The 21,790-nt window shown below is 38.0% G+C and overlaps 1 protein-coding gene across 2 annotated transcripts in view; it reads left to right on the top strand.

The window, feature by feature from the left end:
- The window catches only part of Cpxm2 (carboxypeptidase X, M14 family member 2), a 138,223-nt gene that overhangs the window by 36,397 nt on the left and 80,036 nt on the right, over positions 1-21,790 (top strand). For both annotated transcript variants that reach the window (XM_013143598.2, XM_003479620.4), the window contains one exon: positions 15,887-16,026. In XM_013143598.2, coding sequence (XP_012999052.1) covers positions 15,887-16,026 — 140 coding nt within the window. The remainder of the gene's footprint in view (positions 1-15,886; positions 16,027-21,790) is intronic.

The raw sequence follows: 21,790 nt of genomic DNA, 5'->3' as shown, positions 1-21,790 counted from the left end.
AAAATAAAACTATGCTTTGATTAGGGAACAGTGTCATGACTAATAAACATAAGCAAAAATATCCTCCATTAGTATTCATTAAGGAGATTAAAAATTAAACTTACAAGAAGATACAACACACAGGAAACAGAATAGATTTGAAAACAAGAATGAAGTGTTGGAATAGACAGTGATGCAGCACAAGGAATGCAAAGTAGCACGTCTGCATTGAAGATCTTTTTGGTGGTGTCTACTAAAGTCCAAAATTCTTGCACCCATTGACATAACAAGTTTATTCTTGTGCCTAAAATCAACATGTGCACAAAAAGAGGGTATCAATGTCCACAACAACGTGATGCTTGATAATCCTCCAGCCCATTCAGGCAATGGGAAAGTACTCTGGGCGGCATGCAAGGCACACTGTACGAGCGAATTACTGCTTAGGTAATTACATAGGTGAATTTCCCAGACATAGCGTCGACCCAAAAAGCTGGCTACAAAAGAATAGTTAGAGTAAAATTCGTTTATGTAAAATTTAGAAGTAGGAAAACCAGTCTAGAGCACTGGTAATCAAAATGCTGTTAGCTTTGGAGGAAGATGGTAGCATCTGGAAGGATTCACTTGTGTGGGGGTGGGGGTCCTGGAGTGTCCTGGCCTGGGTATGAATATGTAAATTGATGCCCTGCATTTTATAAAGATGTTGGAACTTAGGGCGCTGGAAACCAAGCAACGTGCTAGGCTGGCTGATAAGCAGCTGTGGCTCAGGCTAACTGCGGCCGCCCCAGGGGAAGAACCACCCAGTGTCTCCCAAGATCTGTGCCATGTTGGAACTTAGGGCGCTGGGAAACCAAGCAACCTGCTTGTCTGGCTGGTAAGCAGCTGTGAACCTACCGGTGCATGGGCTGAGAATCAAACATCCAATCCACTCCCTCTCCCACCATTAGCAAATGGAAGCCAAAGGTCTGAGCATCTCTTGGGATTCTACCATCTCTTTGAAGGCAAATATTGTTATCATTGTTTTGCTTTTGCATTTGTTCTGATTAATTGTATTGCTCTATTCAATATTCTGTTTTGATAAGTTTTGTAATGTTCTGCATTTAGCTTGATTTTGCTATACTTGATTGAAAGAGCAACTATTGTGAAGATAATAGATATACTATGGTACCTATTACTTACCCCGGTATCCTGCTGTGAAGTCGTGTATTAGTTTCATTGCACCATTTCAATTGGCTTTGTTCTGTCTTGCTCTGTTGTATTTTACTACCTTCAAAATAATAAAAAATTTCAAAAAAAACTAGAGAAGATCTGTTGAACTATCCACTTAGGATTTGTCTACTTTTTCTGTATTTACTTGAAAATTCAATGAAACACAGAAATCCACTAAATCAAAAGAGAAAATATATTTGCTTAGACTTCTAAAAATCGATCTTAAAGATACAGTTACTAATGAATAGGCCAGAGAGCCCAGAAAAAAATCTACATATTTACAAATAAATGATTTTTAATAAAGGCAACAAGAATATATATATTGAAGGAAAAGCTCTTCAATAAATGGTGCTAGAGAAACTGGAAATCTATATTCAGAAGAAATAAACAACTTCTACTTATCACCATTAAAAAACAACAATTCAAAAGAATCAAAGACTTAAATGTGAGACCTAAAACCGTAAAACTACTGGAAGAAAATATAGGGTAAATGCTTTAGGACATTGATCTGTTCAAAGGTATTTTTAGCTATGACCCTGTTGGCATGGGCAACAAAGATAAAAGTTGAAAAATGAGTTTATAGTTGACTAAAAGCTTCTGTACAGAAAATAATCAATTAGTAGAGTAAAGAGACAACGTATAGAATGAGATGAAATATTTGCAAGCTAGTCATCCAACACAGAATTAATTTCTAGAATATTTAAGAATTTAAAAAGCTCAACAACAAAACTAAACATACATTTTAAAAAAATAGGAAAATGACCCTAGTAGACATTTCTCAAAAGAGGATACAAAATGGCCAAAAGTAAATGAAAAAAATGTTCTGTGTTACTAATCGTCCAGGAAATGCAAATCAAAACTACCATGATGTATCATCTCACCCCAGGTGGGATAGTTATCATCAAAAGGAGAAAAATTAACAGATGCTGGTGGGGATATGGGGGAAGAAGAGCTCTCAGACACTATTGTTTGGAATGTAAATTAGTACAGTGATTATAGAAAACAGTGTGGAGATCCCTGCAAAACTAGAAATAGAATTACCCTGGGATCTACCAATCCTGCTAATGGATAGATATAGGGAGAAATTGACATCAATATGTCTAAAAGATATCTGCACTCATGTTTATTGTAGGATTATTAATAGCAGCCAAAATATGGGACAATGGAATTGTCTATCGATGGACGAATGGACAAAGAAAATGTGTTATGCAGTATATATAATGGAATATTATTCATCCACAAAAAGAATGAAAATCTGTCATTTGCAGCAACATGGGTAGAATTGGAAGATGCTAAGTGAAATAAGCCAGGCGATACCAAGACAAACATGCAAAGTCTTACTCAGATGTGAATGCTAAAGAATTGGTCTTGAAGGAGTAGCAAATAGAACCCTGGCATAGTGGCATACTCCATAATACTCAGCCCATGCTGTGGCAGGAGGATCACTGTGAGTTCCAGGATGACCTCAGCCACATAAGTGAGTTCAAGGCCAGTCTATACTACATAGTATCTTTTTTTTTTTTTTAACAAAAGGTAGCAAATGAAAAACAGGTACTAGGAAAAGTGCGAGGGAAAGGGGCATGTTAGTGGGTATAGGGATGCAGTTGTGTGAGAGGAATAACTTCTCAAGTTCCATAGCATGGTAGGATGACTATGCCTGATGATTAAATATTTTAAAATAGTTAATAGGATTTTTATTGTTCCCAATACAATGAAATGACATATGCCTGCTCAAACTACTCTGATTATATGTACATTATATACATAATTTGAAATATCACACTGTACCTCATAAATATTTAGAATTATTATGTTACAATTAAACATAAAAATAAAACTAGATGTTAAGGATGATGTGAAAAAACAAAATCTGATGACGGAGCAAGAGGAGAGGCAGCAGGGTTAGAAATAAAAGCACCATTACTGCTCATAGTAGAACATCAGTAGGTACTTTCTAAACCATATAAAATTAAGTATCTTCCATAAGAAGGTATAGCTCCAAAACCAATCCATAAGAGATACAGACATTTATAATTTTTAGAGGAAACATGGACTTAAAGAAAATAGGTCAATAGTTAAAGATAAAACAAAAGCCAAAAGAAACAGTAAAAATAGAATATCTAAGAACAGTTGGTGACTCATTCAGGCAGCCAGCATCTGTCAGTGCACTAAAAGGACCCCACTCACCTATTAATAGAAGCAAACTTAGGTTGTATCCTCAAATGAATTCAATTACGGGTCACAGCAGGTATATATCTAACAGAAAGTGACTCATGCTTGACCCCCAGTGGCTTCCAGCTATTGAGTGTTTATTCAGTGTCAGGCACTAAACAAAATACCAAGACTTTTGTGGACATTGAAGAAGTCTTATCATGTAGATTCTAGTTCTGTTCCTATTCTACAAACTGATCTAATTGGAGGTGTTTAGGTAAGCCAGGATTGAACTTCTATTTTACTGTGTGGTCTCCAGGGCTATTTCTGTGGTGCTGGCTCCCTGCAGTGAAAGGACCACATTCCCCTGTGTGCGTTGCTGACAAGTGAATCAATATTTTGAGAATTAAGCTTACTCTATGAATGTGTGGTTTGAATAGCCAAAGTGTTTCTCCCATTTTAGTTGAATGTTGATGCAAAAAACATTCTTTAGTTTCTTTTTCAATTAGTGTGTTTCTTTCAGTATTTTTCCTTTTTAAAAACCAATCAGCAAATGGCTTATGGTGGATTTAGTAATTTTCTTTTCAGTGCTTCTAATTACAGACTCTGTAAGTTTACTGCAGTTGCTTCTTGGCTGGTGATGGGAAATAATAAGGAAATTGGTTTTTGAGTTTTAAAAAGTGGCTTTAAATTCAATGGATATTTCTATTTCACTGACTTTCCTGATGATTGAGGTCTGAATTGAGACAAGGCACAGAAGGACCAGCTGGTTTGCACCTGAGCATTTTATGAGTTTATAAAAAATTTATTACAGAGCTCTGTGGAAGGTAGAAACTCAGATCACATTGTGGACATTTTTATGGTAGATTAGTTACTTAACGATATTAAACTGATGTCGCACCTAACATTTTTGGAAACCCCTCAAGAGGCAGTGAATTGTTGGTAACTGTCTTAGTCACTGCTTCTCACTGAGGCACAATACCCAATTTAGAGGAGGAGTGGTTTATTTTGGTTCACATTTTTAGTCCGGTCTGCTGGCTGCAAGGCAAAAAGATATGGTTAGAAGAGCCTAGCTAGAGGAATGCTGCTCACATTATGGAAGTTGGGAAGCAGATCAAGGAGTAACCTGGGAGGGAGATAGACTCCTACCAGGTCATGCCCCCTTGGCAGCATGGGCAGAGTAGCAGCTGTAAGTCAATTATCTTAGAATTGCTACCTAGTTATATTCATTTATGTACAACTTTGAAATTTTCTTCCAGCTGTTTCTGCACAGAGACAACTCATGATGATTAACTCAGTAATGTAGTTCAGTGAATTCACTATAGCCCAGTGGCTTTGAAATTCACCAGTCTCTATTTAAACATACTACAAAGCACTTTCTGAACTGTCTAGCAGATATAGGCATTTAGACAGCTGAAAAATGAAAGAAAAACAGTAGACTTTGTATAAAACACACTCTACTTCTATGTATCCCCTCCCATTTTTATTAGTGCATGTTTGTAGTACGTAATGCACTCTTTTCTGGTGAAAAGTCAATATATGCACCTAATACATCTTAATTACTTTTTTCATCTCCTTTCTCTCTTCTCCTACCTTCTTTCATCTCTTGGTCCCCTTCTTTTTTGAGAAGGTTCTATCTTTCTACTTCCTGCTATCTTTTATTTTGTTATAATTTGGGTTTATGGTGTGTCTGATTTATTGTATTTTACTTAATACTATGGTTTCAATTTTTTGAATTCTATATATATCCTAGATATTAGTCATCTGAGGAATCACTGGCAAAAGGGAATCATGTAATATTTAAGCTTGTGTGTCTGACTTACTGTATTTTGTTTAACACTGTGGTTTCAAGGAGCATCCATTTTCCTACAAATGACTCAGGTCTATCTTTATGGCAAAGTAGTACTCCACTGTATATAAATACCACATTTCATTATCCATTTATCGGTTGATAAGACTTAGCCATCATGACTTATGCTGCTATAAACATGAATATGCATGTGTAACTGTAGTATGTGTCTTTTTCTCTTTTGAGAAGATATGCAGAAGGGGAATGGCTGGTCAGATGGAATGTCTAGTTTTAGTGTTTTGAAGAATCACTATAGTGGCAGCTTCCTGTTGCACTGGACCAGCTTGGCAGGCCTCACTGCCAAGCTGCACTGGTCTCGCTACTCCCTTCCCGGCTTGGTAGACTATAGAGTTCTGGGCCTGCCAATACCGTCCATTCCAGAGGCTGAGCGGCCTGGGATGAGTGTCCCTGCACCATGCCCCTAAGCCCAGCTAGTTTGGGACCCTTGCTTAGTCCTAGAAAGGGAATTTATCAGCTTCCTGTTGCACTGGACCAGCTCGACGGGTCTTGAAACAGCCTGCCCCAACCCCAATGACCCTCTCTCAATCTGGAGAACTGGGTGGCCAGAATCCCAGGAGCTGAGGGCATGGAAGAAGATGTCCAACAGGCCCTGGGGAAGTCTTGGAATAACATTTGAAACACAGAAATATAGGAAAATGAAAAAAAGGAAAGACCAAATTACAATCTCAAGCTTCCAGCTCATCCCAAGAAACCTTAGGGGCTATGTATATAGAAGAAAACATATGCCATACACCTGAACTATTAGATATAAGAGCAACTGAAATAAAGATGTCTACAAGAAACCCATTTAACCCAAAAGGAATTCAAACTAGAAATAATCTCCCAGGTAAAAGAAGAAATGATAAAAGAAATGAAGGAGATGCTGAACATATCTAAGGAAGACAGTTAAAAAATTAGAGGAACTAAACAAAAAGATAGAATCCCTGGATGAATAATATAACAAACAAACAGAATACATAAAGCAGATGCAAAGAGATATACAGGAAATCACAATGGAGTACTACTCAGCTATAAAGAATGATCACATTGAGATATTTAAATAAATGGACGCAGCTTGAGACTATACTCATAAGTGAAATAAATCAAACCCCCATGTATAAATACCGAATAGTTTCCCTAGTGTAAGAAATGATAACAATACATAAAAGTAGGTGGTATTGTTTCCCTATTATATTGCTTTGAAGCCTTATAATGTTTTCCTTCATTAATTGGAATGGTTTTATTCTTGGTTGTTTGATTTTATTGTCTGTGATGTTATGAACAGCTATTTTGAAGGAAACAAGACATCATAATAGCTAGTGCTGATTTAATATCATCTTGTTTTGAATTCCCATCAAGCTTTTGTTGTTCTGTCTTCATCGGTCTCAACATGTTGTATCTTATTGGATTTTATTATATGTGATAGTACAAACAAAATTTTTATAGACAAGGAGATAATATAGAAACCATTGTTCATTTCCTGTTAGTTGGTTCTAAATACCCTGTAATACTGTCATTCTCTTGAATGGTTTTACATTGTCTTTGTATGTTTGATGCTGCAGTATACAAAGCTATACTCAGATATTTCAAGGAAAGAAACACTATGGTAACTACTGTTATGTCAGGATATCTTGTGGTGAAACACTATGTAGCTTAAATTGTTATGTTCTGACCTGTGCTGTTGTGTTGTTATGTCCTCTTTTATCTCAATCTCCTTTTTTAATTAATTTTTTTATTTTTATTTTTTCAATTAAGTGAAAAAATAAATTAAAAATAGTAGGATATATTATAGTAACCGTTTTTCATTTCCTATTAACTTGATTTGAAACCCTGTATTGCTCTTACCATCTTGTTTTGACTGATTTTACTCTATTCTGTTTTGCTTGATAGTAGCAAGTTTGAGGGTATAGGCAACTACTTTGAAGACAATAAGATTCACTATGATGCCCATTCTGGTTTGACTATCATCTTCTTTTGAAGTCCTGTAATGTTTCCAATGTTTCAGGTTTATTGATTTTGTTCTGTACTGTTTTGATCAATTTTATTATACCCGATGATGTAGGCAATTCTTTTTAAGATAGCAAGAGGCATTATGGTAACCATTGTTGATCACCTTGTATTCTGTTTTTACATCATGTACTATATGCATCCTTTTGATTTGAGTGACTCTGTTTTGTTATGTCACCTTTGGTTTTATTCTCCTCAAAAAAGTAATAAGAACTGTGGGAGTAATAAACCCAAAATGTGTAATTGTTATTGTAAAAAAGAGAGGAAAAGAAATTGCTCTGAAGGATATAACTGCATGTATTTTTAAGTGTATAAGATAGATAACCGTATTACTGAGTTTTTGTTGGATCATTGAACAGAACTGTTTTGCAGTCTCACTGTTTGAATGTCCACTTTGTATGCTTTAATTTTGTAACTTGAACAACTATTTCTAGGATGACAATATGTAATCTATTAACTAGTGATTTCTTACTGTTTATTTTTTGAAGTTCTGTATTACTTGTACCCTTTTTTTGTTTTTTTCTTTTTCTTTTTAAATAAAATTTAAAAAAAAAAGGACTCACTATACTGACTTCCACAGTTATACTAGTTCACAGTGCCACTAGCAATGTAAAACGGTCCTCCTCACCTCTCACCTTACCAGTATTTGTTATTATTTGATTTCTTCATGATGGTCAGTCTTTGTGGGGTAAGATGAAACCTCAGTGCTATATTAATCTGCGTTTCTCTAATGGCCAGCTAAGTATTTCTTCATGTATTTACTGGCCATTTGTACTTCTTCTGTAAAGTGTCTATTTATTTCACTTGCTCACTTTGTTGGTTGTGTATCTTATTTTGGGGGTTTTATTTTATATATGTGTATCTCCTAGATATTAGTTGTCTGTCTGAGGAATCATTGGCAAAAAATTTTTCCCATTTTGTAGGTTATCTTTTCACTTTGTTGATTGTTTCTCTTGCTGTGCAGAGGCTTTTTAATTTAATATGATTACATTTGTTGATTATCAGTACTATTTCCTGTGCGCCTGGCATTCTATTCAGAAAGTCGTTGCCTATACCTATGACTTTAAGAGTTTTACCTGTTTTATCTTCTAGCAGGTTAAGGGTTTCTATCGTAACATTTAGTTCTTTGACCCACTTTGATTTTAGTTTATCTGGTGAGGATACAGGTCTAGATTTTATTCTGTGCATGTGGATAGCCAGTTTCCCAATACCATTTATTTAAACAGCTAATTTTTTTTCAAGTGTATGTTTTTGGTCCCTTTGTCAAACATCAATTAGTTGAATGTGCTTGTGTGCTTGTGGTTGCTTATCCATCCTCTATGTTGTTTCATTGATTGGTCCTCATGTCTGTTTTTGTACCATGCTGTTTTTATTACAGTAGCTTTGGAATATAACTTCAGTGGGGCATTTGCTTATTACCCAGGAATGCTTTTGCTTTTCTCAATCTCTTCTGGTTCTATATGAATTTTAAGATTGCATAAATCTATATGAATTTTGAAATTATGACCATTTTGATTCATTCGTTCTGCCTAACCAGGAACAGGGCATACATTTGTATTTTCTGATATTTTCTTGGATTTCTTTTTCCAGACTGCTGTGCTTTTCATTTCCTTAGGTTAACTTTTACATATTTCATTTTTCTTGGTGTTATTGTGAATGGCATTTCCCCTCTAATTTCTTTTTCAATGGGTTCATTATTGATGTATAGGAATGCTACTGATTTTTGTGTGTTGATTTTGCATTCTGCTACCTTGCTGAATGTTTTTAATTGTAGGTGTTTTTTGGTTGAATTTTTAGGGTCTGTCATCTTCAAAATATGAAAATTTGACTTTGGTCTTTCCTGTATGTATCCTTTTTTATTTCTTTCTCTTATCTGATTTCTCTGGGTAATATTTCAATTATTATATTGACCAGGCCTGATTATAGTAGACACCTTTGTCTTGTTCCTGGTTTTATAGGGCCTTTTGTATTTAAAATTAATATGTGGTTTTATAAGCAAGTAGCTAAAGAAATCAGTAGTTAATGTGTTAAAAGAATTATAACAAAAACTGGCTTCCTGTTAATACATTCCACTTTCCATATCTAGTCCTCTGCATGTCAAGTGCTGTGAATAGGGCAACTACTTTAAACTTCTAACTTGTATCTTTGGGAATTTAAATCTTTATTTTTACAATATTCATATGTATTGATTTATATATTTTTGACTGTCTTTTGAATTCTTATTGTAAGATCAAGCTATCAGCTTTGTATTAATCTTTACTCCTCTTTAATGTTTCCAGTAAAATCTATTTAAATTTTTTTGGTAAATTTATATTTAAGACTTCTGTTATTATGACCCTGAAAATAGTACTTCCTATGGAGCCAAGAAATAGTTTAATTTTGAGCCAAGAAAACTCATTGTGTATTATTTCTTGACTTTCTATTTTCCTAGAACTGCTTAGGTTTTAAAAAACACCTCCTCTTCACATCCTGCAATGGAGCTGGGCCTGTAAAATACCCTTTAATGCAGTTTTTTGTAAGACCAAGCCTGGTGTCTGATTTTTAGTCACTTGTGCTTCTGTGGACATCTCTTGCAAAGCCCCCTGGCTATGACATTCTAAAATAAATTGTTCATAGATAGTGCAGAGAGCTACTATCCTGGAGCTTTCCGCACCATCACTCTGAAATTCTCGCCTATGTGGAGCTCCTGATTTGGGGCCTGATAGATTCTTTTCCATGGTTCTACTTTGTTCCTGTGGAGTGCATCCTCTAGTAGCTTCATGGAAGTGGTGCATGTTAAATAAAAATTTTGGGGATTTACAGATATGTTTAGTTTGTCATCATGATTGACAGTTTTGCTGAGCATAAAGTTCTAGGATGAAAAATTCTTTTGAGAATCCAGAATTTTGGGGGGCTGGGGATTTAGCTCAGCGGCATAAGTGCCTGCCTTGCAAGCAGACAGTCGTGAGTTCAATCCTCGGTACTGGTAAAAATGAAAAAAAAAAAAAAAAAAAAAAAAAAAAAAAAAAAGAGAGAGAGAGAGAGAGAGAGAATCCAGAATTTTGAAAATGTGGTTTATCCATTCTTCAGTTTGAAATGCTGGTGCTAAGAACTCTATCATTTTAATTCCTCTTCTTTTTTTTTTTCATGTATTGGTTCTACTCTTTGTTTCCTCTTTGGTGGCTCTCAGAATCATCTATTTCTGATAGAAAATGACATACCTTAGTTTACTTGTTATTTTAATTAATTCTTACTGTTATGCTTTTTATATTTGTGAAACTATCCCAGTTTTTATTTGGTAGTTTTTGCCCCTAAAGTTCTTCTAGATTTCATCCTCTATTTTTCTTACTCTTCTCTGTCTCTTCTTGTGTTCTTTTTAATTTTTGTGAGAATTAACTTTCTCTTTCTAACCTTCCCATGGATATTTTGCAAATTAGCTTTCTTAATGTTTCAGAGCTGCTTACTCACTGTTTTTTATTTTCTTTAAAGAGTATCCAGTTCTAGTTTCTTGCAAGATCTTTCTAGGCAGAGTACTTATTGCTTCTTTGTGCTCTGTTACATTTTACTTTTATTTTTTCTATTAGAAGCCTGGTTGCAGTTTTCTCCATGGGTTGGGGTTGAGAGTTGGCCCATGCTGACATCCACTGAAATCTGTCACCGTGCATTTGTGCCTTCTTCTGTGTCTGTGGTCCCAATATCAAGAGCCTCTACTGTTTAGCCTTTTTCAGGAAAAAAAAAATTTCACGTCCTCTACAGAGAGGGTGTGAGAATGTAGAGCTCAAATGTCTGCTTATGTATATGTGTTGGGAAGCAATTTCCTGCTTCAGTCTTGCTCTTGCTCACCTTCCAAAATACCTTCAAACACAGGCTCTGAGCTTTGCCAATTTTACATTCTGTGTTTTCTACCAAGTTCCATAGCTTGTTTCTCTTTGGTGCACCACTTGGAGTTGTGTACTTCCTTCTTTTACTGAGTCATTCAAGGTCCCTCCATCTGACTTCTGCCTTCACGCACTGTAATTTAGGATATAGATGTCTTCTAAGTTACAGAGGTAAAAGTTGTGGATTTTTTGCAGGGAGACACGGTTTGAGAGAGTAACATAGGAAAACTAAGATGTTTCCTTTATCCGGTTTCCTTTATTGAAACAGAGCAACTTAATTTGATTGATCTTAAACAGATACTATCGGGTTTTCTCTGTGTTATGTACTGAAAAGTCTCACGTTTATCTTATACAAAATTGTTTCTATTCACTGTTACTTTTTAAATGTAAAGAAATGATGTGTATGACTTAATTACCTTGAGAAAATTACATTGATTTTCAAATTATTTGCTACTGTAGTGAGAAGAATTACATCACATTAGTGGCATTTTCAAGACTAGTTTATACTTTGTGGAATCGAGGCTTTAATTTCAACAAATTTTAGTTGAAATTTCTCCCAAAATTTCGAATACTTATCCCGTACCTTTAACAAAAAGTGATGACCGTAGTCTTTTCCTGGTTTCTAGGAGGCATTATATGAATGCTGCATATTTGCTGTAATTGTAATTTGCCAATACTTCTGGGACCTGCTCTCCCAGTGAATTCTAACAAGTGCTGGCCTTTTAAATTCAGCAACTGATTTTAGTGAGATGACCATCCATTCCCAATGAGTCATCTTTGGTCGGGACTCTCCATTCCCTTGACAGTGTATCACTTGTAATTGACTGGTGTACTCAGAAAGAACTGAGTTTGGCAGCAGAAGCAAAATCTCCAGGCTGGCAAAACCAGGACCTTTATCTTTAATTTCAAGTCCTGGTGAGTAGATAGTGGTGGAATAGCATGAAGGTGTCTGCTTCAAGTTTCATGATTCCATGGGTAAGCTCAAGTCATGGGGCAGCTCTGTCTGTCGGCTTTGCTTTAGACCAGGGAAATGCAACCCTGGCCTTACTGATGTTTTAGGAGGCTGTTCCTGGTTGTGGCAGGTGTGCCAAGCCTTGTAGGATGTTTAGTGGCATCACTGGCCTCTATTACTGCATACAGATAGCACTGTCATTCTCCAGTAACTTTGGACATTGCCAGATATCCCCTGGAGGCAGCATGGACTTCGTTTGAGAACTTTGGTTACAGAGCTCTTTTTTCCTTCAAATTTTGTAGGCCTCTGTTCTGCAAGTTTGAAGGTATAGAAAATGTGACAATAATTAACTTGACTAGTAGCATAATCCCTGGGAATTTCATAAAATTTGAAATATTTCTTAAACCGCCCATATTTCTGCATCTTGCCAGTGCTAACCAAATTCCCACTTATAAGTAACAATTAGAAGTCCTTATTTTTCTGAATCCACCCTATATGCCAGGCCCTGCTGGAAGCGCAGTTTACATTCTGAGGGACAAATGCTCACTGCTTCCACTTTGATAGAACGGGGAACTGAGGCACAGGGCGTTTAGGCCAATTATCAATGATTTTTGCTGTAGTGTTTGTTCTTTTGGTACTAAGGATTGAACCCAGGGCTTGCACACGAACCTGCATTATTTTTATTTTGAGACGAGGTATGGTTAAGTTGCCATATTGTCCAGTCTGTGTTCCAGCTTTTGATTCTCTTGCCTCAGACTCCCAGAGTGCTGGGATTATCGGTGTGTATCACCATGCCCAGCTTTATCTGTGATAATACAGTGTGTAAGTGGCATCACTTAGATGCATAGCCAGGCTATGGGACTTCCGAGCACACACTTTTCACCAGCACAATATGTGGTGACTGGTTATAAGTGCACCACGTGTAGAGACCGGCTGCTTGCCCATTCTGAGAGCCAGGGGACTAGGCTAAACATATATGTTGCCTTCATATTCCTGTTATCCAGGCCTGAGATTGGCGTAGAGCAGAGACACAGTGATGGCTCATTTTACTAAATGAATGGAACTGTTCTAAATAGGACTCTGACTGCGCATGAGATAAAGGAACCACAACAAAAAAATAAGTGCATGTTACGGTTTCTGGAAAGGAGCTGAGTTGTGATGTTGTAGGTCATTAATGTGTTGCAAATCTCTGTCATTAGGAGGATAATTGCCTTCAACTGCAGAAAGGAAGTGGTGGTGTAATTATAGCCCTCTGACTTGATTCATGACCTGCTTGCCGTCTCACAGAGTTGAAAACTGGGATGTTATGCTGAATAGAGAGGCACCATCATCTTTTGAGAATTAGCTTGTATCGGAACACGTGGAAGCACTGATAAAACACACTTGCTAAATGCAATCTTTTCTGGAACAGTTTTTTGTAGGCAGAACCTGCAGTGACTCCAGGTTCTCGTTAGAGACATCTCTTAGATTAGCTGTCCTCAGCCTTTTTGGCACCAGGTTTTGCGGCAGACAACCTTTACACAGAAGGAGAGACAGTAGTGGGGTAGATTTTGGGGTGATTCAGAGGTGTATGCAACCAGGATCTGTCACATGTACTGTTCACAGTAGGCATCATGTTGTGACAGGAGGTGGAGTTCAGGCGGTAATGTGAGGAGTGGGAGCGGCTGTAAATATAGATGAAGCTTCATTCGCCTTGCTATTGTCCACCTCCCACTATGCAGTCCAGATCCTGATGGGCCCTTCTCCTGTACATGTCAGTGGCCAGGGGTTTGGGGACCCTGTTGTGGGCCATTAGACCCAGATGTGGTGTGAGAGATATAGAATTGAGAGTGTGCGTTTCTGGTGAGTGTTGACTGAGAGCTTTTTATTTGTTTTTTGTTTTGTCTTGATTTTTAACAAGGTCTCCTACATAGCCCAGAATGGCCTTGAATTTACCATCCTCCTGCCTCAGGCTCTGGAGTGCTGAGATTGCAGGCATGTATCAACACACACAGTTACTAATAGCTTTTAAAATTCAACTTCATTTGAGATAATGGTTTTTCTTTCAAAGACCATGCTATGCTCATATTCTAACATTTGCCTTCCTTCAGAATTCATTGAGAATGATCTCGGGAGTGGACTGAGAATGCACATGGTTTGATCCTGCTACAAAGCTAGCATTAGCTCATGCAGTGATTGGTAGAAAGTGCTGCTGATGGCGTCTTTAGTCAACTTGTTCATCTCTTATAGCTGTATTCTTAATTTCGTTTCTCCGTTTCCTATTGAAAGTCAGGCTATCCCAAAAATTTGAGCAGAGAAGTACTCAGAGGTACAAAAGACAAGTTAGCCTGTCATTCTGTCATTCTAATGTTTTCTCATCTATTTCTTTGTGAAATAATCACAGAGAAAATCAGATTAATGTAGAAAGGATTTTAACAAACAAGGATGCTTCATTTGGCTTAAATATCCTTTGTATAATGTATGCTTTTTCAGGCCAAAGAACTGTCTCTTCAATTGGTGATCATATAGTGGAAACTTTAGAGCAGAAGTTTTACCTATATTGGAAATTCATATCAAAAGAATTTTTGGTAGTACCAGTGACTGATAACACATCAAATGAATTAAAAGTAATAGATAAATATTCACTAAGAAAAACTTAGCCTTTAGCACTCATCACAAATATCACTCCTTGTGATTGATATCTAGCATAAAAAAGCCAGGTCTTGATGCAACAGGAATCAGCCCCTAACTTCCTTAGACATTGGTTCCTGGTGCCTTTGGTGAAAGATTTCAGTCAAGACACATTTGGAGCCATGCAGAAATATATGTAGAGTTACTGTAAAGTAGATAAGGGAGAAATGTGCTTCAAGATGGACAGTGTCACAGAGAGATCTGCACTGAGCTCGAGTTTGGATACCTTTTTATCTTCATACACATTACATTCAGGGTTGTGAAACTGTTTATCACTTTTGCTGTTACAGTGTATTTACTTACTGACATTTCTTTTAGAAGTTACTTTGGAATGTTGATATTTCAAAATGCCTTCCTTGTTCTTCTCAGGTGATCAGTGTTCCCTCAGGAGCGTTGATCATGTGATAATCTAAATCAGATCTTAGCCCAAAGAGGGAGGGTCTCTAAACATGTTCTCCTTTCTGATATCAGTGGCTATAGACCATGGCACCCAGGAATGCTATATGTCTTGTTATAGAAATAGATGGCCAGGTGGCCAGATATTGGAGAAAATGTCCCCAGTGTATAAACTTAAGATGTCATTGTGCTCTGCAGGGTCACTTTGAATCTGAAGCGTAACAAATGACTAAATGGTATTATACATGGAAATCATTTTTTTTTTTGCCTAACTATAACTGGTAAAGCATGGTGTTTTGACCACCTGCCTCTGCCCTGCTTTGTCCCTTGTGCCCACTAGTGTCTGACTGTCTTTCTGAGACTCAGGTATCCTTAGATGCTCCCACAGTGATTTTCTCATCCTCCGGGAATAGCACCTGCTTCACTGTGTTCCAGCTCATCTGTCTTCATATCTTTCTTCCTGCCTGGCTGGCAGGGTTCTGGGAGGGAGCAATTTACCTCTGATTCCCAGCACCTGGCATGTGTGGGCTGGTGTGTAGGATTCTTTTTGTGTGTTGGATGAATGAGCAATGGAGAACTCATCAAGTTTCACCTTTCACACTGGTCAAGAAGGGGATATATATTGAGATATCAATTTGTTAATACCAAGCAACTCCCTTTTATGATTTGGAGTGAAAAGTTCAGAGCACAGTGATTGTTTTTGTACCCCGTTTCTCATTTTCTCTTCTTACCCTTCTTTCTTCTTAGTGTCAGGAAGAGCTTTGTCTTAATTTTCTTTAATTCAGGGTCTTTCTGAAAAAACCCCTGTTTTCTTTCCAGGCAGGCATTAATGAAAATGACTTTTACGACGGGGCATGGTGTGCGGGCAGGAACGACCTCCATCAGTGGATTGAGGTGGATGCCAGGCGCCTGACTAGATTCACAGGGGTCATCACCCAAGGAAGGAACTCACTCTGGCTGTAAGTGTGCACATGGCTGTGTTTCCTGGGCTCATCCTATCTGTCTAGCTTTCAGGGATTGGGCAGATACGGGAAAGTTACAAAGAAATACCCAGTGAGGGTGAATACAAGGGAAGGATATTGCAATGTGGACAGGACTGACGATTCATCTCTTCAAATAATAGCTGCTCCTGTACCAGACAGAGAACAAGATCCAATGGCAGATCAGACAGAGTAGACAAAGATGACATCAGAACTAAGCAGTTTAGTAAGTGGCCACTGTTTGCACCCATGGCAGGATATGGGCATCCTGATGAGTGGACTAAAACACAGCCTGAGGTAGGAACTTTAGACAGTAGGGAGCGCACAGTCCTGGGCTAGAGGCTGAGAACCACTCAGGTTCTGAGAAACAAGACAAGAAACGTTGTCCTCATGAATGAGCACAAGAGAGGTGGGCACAGTGGGGAGAGGGCCCAGCATGAGGCAGAGAGTGAGGTAGAAGGCCATTTCCCAAAAGAGAGCTCAGGGTCAGGTTTGTGTCAGTAAACAGTATGACCTGATGGCAGTTCCAAAAGAGGATGCTCCAGTCCATGAAGATCTTCCATCTCATGGTCACTACCTACAGTGGGGCATGCTTCATCTTAGAGAGGCAGCACGTTCTGACTCATGTTATATGTGGATGAACATTAGGGACCTTGTGCTAATGCATAAGCCAGTCACTGGAGGACAAATACTGCATGGTTCCATTTACGTAAGGTGAAGAACAGTCAGAGTCACGGAGACAGAAAATGCAATGGTAGTTACCAAGGGCTGGCAGGGAAAAGGATAGCTTGGGTTTAGCAGGGACAGAACTTCAGTTTGGGGTGGTGAAAAATTTTGTAGATTGATGGTGGTGACAGTTGCAAGTCAGTGTGAATGTACTTCAAGCCACAGAGCTTTGATGCACACATAAAAATGGTTAAAGCAATAGATTTTATGACGATAAACTATTAACTCATGATCAAAATGCATGGTGAATTTTAAGATTTTTTTTTAAAAAAACTGATTACAAAAGCAAACAGAGTATTGCCATTAATCTCTCTCAAGATACTTTTGTTCACTTCAGACACATATCTCATTGACCTTGCTACTTTCTGAAGCAGTCCTGGAAGTCCTCTTTCGTGAGTGTGTTTATGAGGTGTGATCAAAAATACTATGAGTGCTCTGCTTGAGTGTCATCCAACGGAAAGGTAGCCTGGTAGAATCACCCACCTTTTTCACTAGCCATGCACAACTTCTGGCTCTTCCTCTTAGTCAAAATAATCATGGAAAGTGAGTATTTTGTATCAGTTCAGGATATGAAGGCAGCTGTGCAGCACCAACCAAAGAGACTCGAAGAATTCCAGACCTGCTTCAGAAAGTGACAAGAATGAGGGGAGAAGAGTGTCGGAAGTGAGCAGGGTTTTAAAAAAGGATTGATGACACCGTGTGTTACTGTAAACATTTGCTATGCTTTTTAATTACATTGTGTATGTGTGTATGCCTTGGCACATAGGCATTCTGACAGATTAAGCACAGCCTGAAACAGGAACTCTGAGTAGGCGGGGGCTTTTCTACTTCACCCTCTCTATCTCAGCCCAGCTGGTTAAGGACAGGGAGGCTGGCCGTCAGCTCTGGGGGACCATTGTGTGTCTCAGGCTCTGCGGATAGTGACATGCAGAGATGGGGTTAGCTAAGCTGCCCCCACTCTCTTGTCTCCTCTTCTATAATACCATAGTTTCCACTTCCATTTCTTAGCAGTGTTTATTAACTGCCTGCAAGCATGTAAAATCATAGGATCATTTGCTAAGATTAGTATTAATTTCTGTAGAGGTGAGCATCGATAAATGAACCTGTATAAGAGATACGAAACTGATAGCTGTACTCACACTTAACCCCTTGCTGTTGTCCCTACAAAAAGGACATTCTTAAATAGGGACAATTGTCAGACAGTGTGCCACCTATTTTCTTTCTGAATTTCTTTTTATTATAACCGCAACATTGTGACATCTAGCAGCATTTTAAAACATTATGCATGATTCTACTATCTTCTTACAAATAGATTTTTTACGTATTGGAATCATATTGCATATCCAATTAGGTTATTTGTAACTTAATATATCAGTGACATTTTTCATGCTGTGAGGGAGGATTCATAATTATCATTTTTAATGGATTGTAATTTTCTCAGCCAAGTCTCTATCACAGGTCCCAATTTTTTTCTGCTACCACATATCATAAGTAACATTTTTGTAATTTTTTCTTTATTTGGATTATTTCTTTCAAATAAATTTCCAGACCTGAGATAATTGTACATTGTAAGAACCTTTGTATATCTGTTTATGTTGCTTTGTGGACTGTGTTTTATTTGCTTTGCTTTTCAATGGAATTATATATGTGTTCAGAGGTGCCAATTTTTGCTCTGTGATATGTGTTTTGCTTTCATCAATGGCTTACCACCTTGATCATTGTTTTTACTGTTTAGATTCTGAAAGGCAAGATATATATTTTAGGGGAAACAGTGGAGAAGTTAGATTGCTCAAGGAAAATGGAAACATGAAAGTAAAGATTGGTTTGAGGTTATCCATAGGGACAGGAACAGAAATTTATCACCTCCATGCTTGGGTATTGTTTTAGTTGCTCTTCTTGTGGATGAGATGAAATATCTGATGGCAAAATGAAGGAAGGAAAGGTTTATTTAACTCACAGTATGTGGAAGTTTTAGTCTGTAATCATCTGGCTCCAAGGTAGGGTGACACAGCTGAGGGACGACCATTCATGGCATCCAAAGATACCAAGAGCCTCAAGAGCAAAAGGGGCTGCAAGCCTCTTTTCTTCCCTTGTACTGTATCCAGGCTACTCACCCTAGGGATAGCCTAGGGAGCACTCCTCATGCTCCGGATCCCAGCACTAGACAGTAAATCAGTCACAAACCCTAGATTCAGCTGCCTCTACAAAGCCTCCTCCCATGACTATATGAGGCTTTGGGGGGACATCCAGACTCAAATCATTGCAGATATTACCCAGTCTGGCCACTTTTATTCAAGATGCAGTAGCCACTGAATTACAAAAACAAAAGCAAGATAGACATAAATTTTATACTATATTTCAGCCAGAAACACAAAAGAGTTTGAAGTGACCAAGGAATTATACTACACAGTATTTCTCCTTGGCTTAACTAGAAATGTCTGAGACTTCTGGAACAAGGGATAGAATTACTTTAAAAAGAGTTAAAATTTTTAAATGTCTAGGTGTATTTCAATTCAAATTACTCTTCAGGGAAGATGAAAAGAAAAGATTCACTCTGATGTATTTCAGTGTGTCTTGCCTCTTGGCACAAAGCTATCTCCACTAAGGACTGCATAGGAGGTGGAACTGGTGTACTTTGGCAACTGAGCCCATTTTTCCCAGATGCATGAGTAATGATGGAGGTAATAGGATCTATTCCAGTGTGGCTCCCAAACATGTCAACCATAGGTTCCTTGAATACCAGTGGTAAGAAGACAGCACTTGTCACCCTTTCTATCATTCCTGACCTATTCCCAGTAAAAACAGTACAGTAGCATTTTCAATGTTCTTATTTATTTGTCTTTGCGTTCCTTGTTACTACTCAGTGAAACCTTTGATGACAGAAGAGGCAACGTTTTAATTATTTGTATCACTGGCACTATGTCCAATACTAGATATCTATTAATAAAAGTGCTCCAATGAAGGAATATAATTATTCATTAAATGGGGAAAAGCTTCCTCCCCATTGATGGGAGGAGTTAATCTGTGACTGTAAATGACTGAGAGCAGGCTTAAAATATAAGGAAAGAAAGGAGACTCACAGTGAGAAGGCTGGGAAATAATGGGGACTTCTAGAAGTGGACGCCTTATAGAATTTAAGAGTTTGGAATCATGTCATAGCTCCTGCTGGCTATGAAGCTTTTCCTTCTGTGAACATGAGTTTCCTGTTCTTTAAAGTGGAATAAATATTTTCTATCTCATAAAGTGAGGGTTAGATGTTTGAAAATTATGCAGCACATAGGTACTCAGTAGATAGTCCTTTCTTTCCTCTGTACCTCTTTAGGTTTGTTGACAAGAGCAGACTTTCAGCTTTAGTTTCAACCACAAGTCCTTCTTTCAAATAGAATCTTTCTTGGAAACATTTAGCAAAGACAGGATAGGCCACTCTGGTGGATCTTGGGGCAGAGCTGGGGGAGGGCATTCCTGCTTGGTCTGCTTTTCTCCTTAGGTACATCTCTAGTGGAAAAATTCATCTAAGTGTCTTTGCAAAAGGCACCTTGAGGTGTCTTCATTCAGATTACAGTCCTGTCCCCTCCTCCAGAGCCCCACTGTTTCTTTCCAAATTCTGAGGACCACAGACAGACGCGTGATTCCAACCAAGATAAGCGACTCCAGAGTCGGAGTTTGGGTTTGATTTTTCAAATTAAGCATGCAGCACTCTTTCATTCTCAAAGAGTTCTGCATTTTGGCTAGTGATATTTTAGCCATAGAAAGGAAAGGGGATTTTGGTCCCTGGAATTTTGCCAAGTGAATGTTGCTATTTAAAACAGCTTGTTGGGAGTTGCTGAAGCACTTTGCAAAAATAGTTGGCATTATAACATATGTAAGAATAGTATTAATACTTTTGGTTTATAGGGACTTTTGTGCTTTTAAAGAACATCCATTGTATTATTTGTTCCGGACATCTTCTTTATGTCCTAATTAATTCATTCATATGAAGCATATTTGGTGTACTGTACTGCTCACTAAGGAGATAAATGTGAGCAGGAAGTGGCCCTGTTTGCAGGGAACTGTGAGTCCAGTGGGAGAATCCAGGACGCTAATGGGGATACTAAAATGAGCAGATCACATACTGACATGAGATGGAGCAGAAGCAGCCATGAAACTGGAGATAAAAACTAGAAGATTAATGCAGCAAGGTCCTGGGGGCTTAGCCACCACGGCCCTGCCGCTAGTTCATGTTCAAGTTAATGTGAAGTTGAGAATTCCTGCTTTAATATTTTTTCAAGTAATTCATGCTCTTTGAAAGTAATACAGTTTTACTGTTTTAATGACATTGAATAATTTCTAATTTTTACCACTATAAAATATCATTCTGCATGGCATTGAAAGCTAGTGAAACGTTAATATACTAATAAAAACCAACCGTTCATTTCCCCAGTGCCAGAAAGTATATTTGATATATGTGATGATTGAAAAGTTAATTATTCTGCTTGAGGTGAGTGGATGTTTCTGAACTGGAAGAAACACAAGCAATTTAAAATAACCAAGTGTTTTAAATTGTAGCTGTTTAATAGGTAAAAGGATCCATCCTTCAAGTAAGGCAGCACTCTGAGTGATGAGTCTTTGGGATGGGGGATGAGGGAGGTTCGCTAGTTGGCCAAAGCTATGAAAAGCAATTGGGTTAGCAGTTAATAGGGTGAACAGAGCTCCAGTGGTGAGTCAGGCTCTGCACCCAAGATTACCAGGATGGCAAGTCTAGGCAGACCCTAGAAAGCTTGCATGCCATTTTAGCAGAAATCCCAGGTGTGTGTCTCTTTGAGAAGGGTGAGGCACCCAACTTAGAAGAAGCTCCAGGTCAGAAGAGGTAAGAGATGTTGCACTAGAAGTCAGTGGGTTGGTGACAAGACAGATGGAGAGGTGGCCATGAGGCTGACATGAGTGGAGGGTTCATCTTGGAAAAGAAGATTCCCTGAGACGGTTGGGGGGCAAGTTCTGAAGCGAGTGTAGGACCTTCACACCAGAGGGTTTTATAGTT

The sequence above is a fragment of the Cavia porcellus genome, unplaced genomic scaffold, assembly GCF_034190915.1.
Source record: "Cavia porcellus strain 051 isolate PalLab524CR breed Dunkin Hartley unplaced genomic scaffold, mCavPor4.1 scaffold_2, whole genome shotgun sequence".
NCBI classification, from domain to species: Eukaryota; Metazoa; Chordata; class Mammalia; order Rodentia; family Caviidae; genus Cavia; species Cavia porcellus.
Note: the sequence above shows the minus strand (reverse complement) of the source record. Positions and strands in the feature narration are given on the sequence as shown.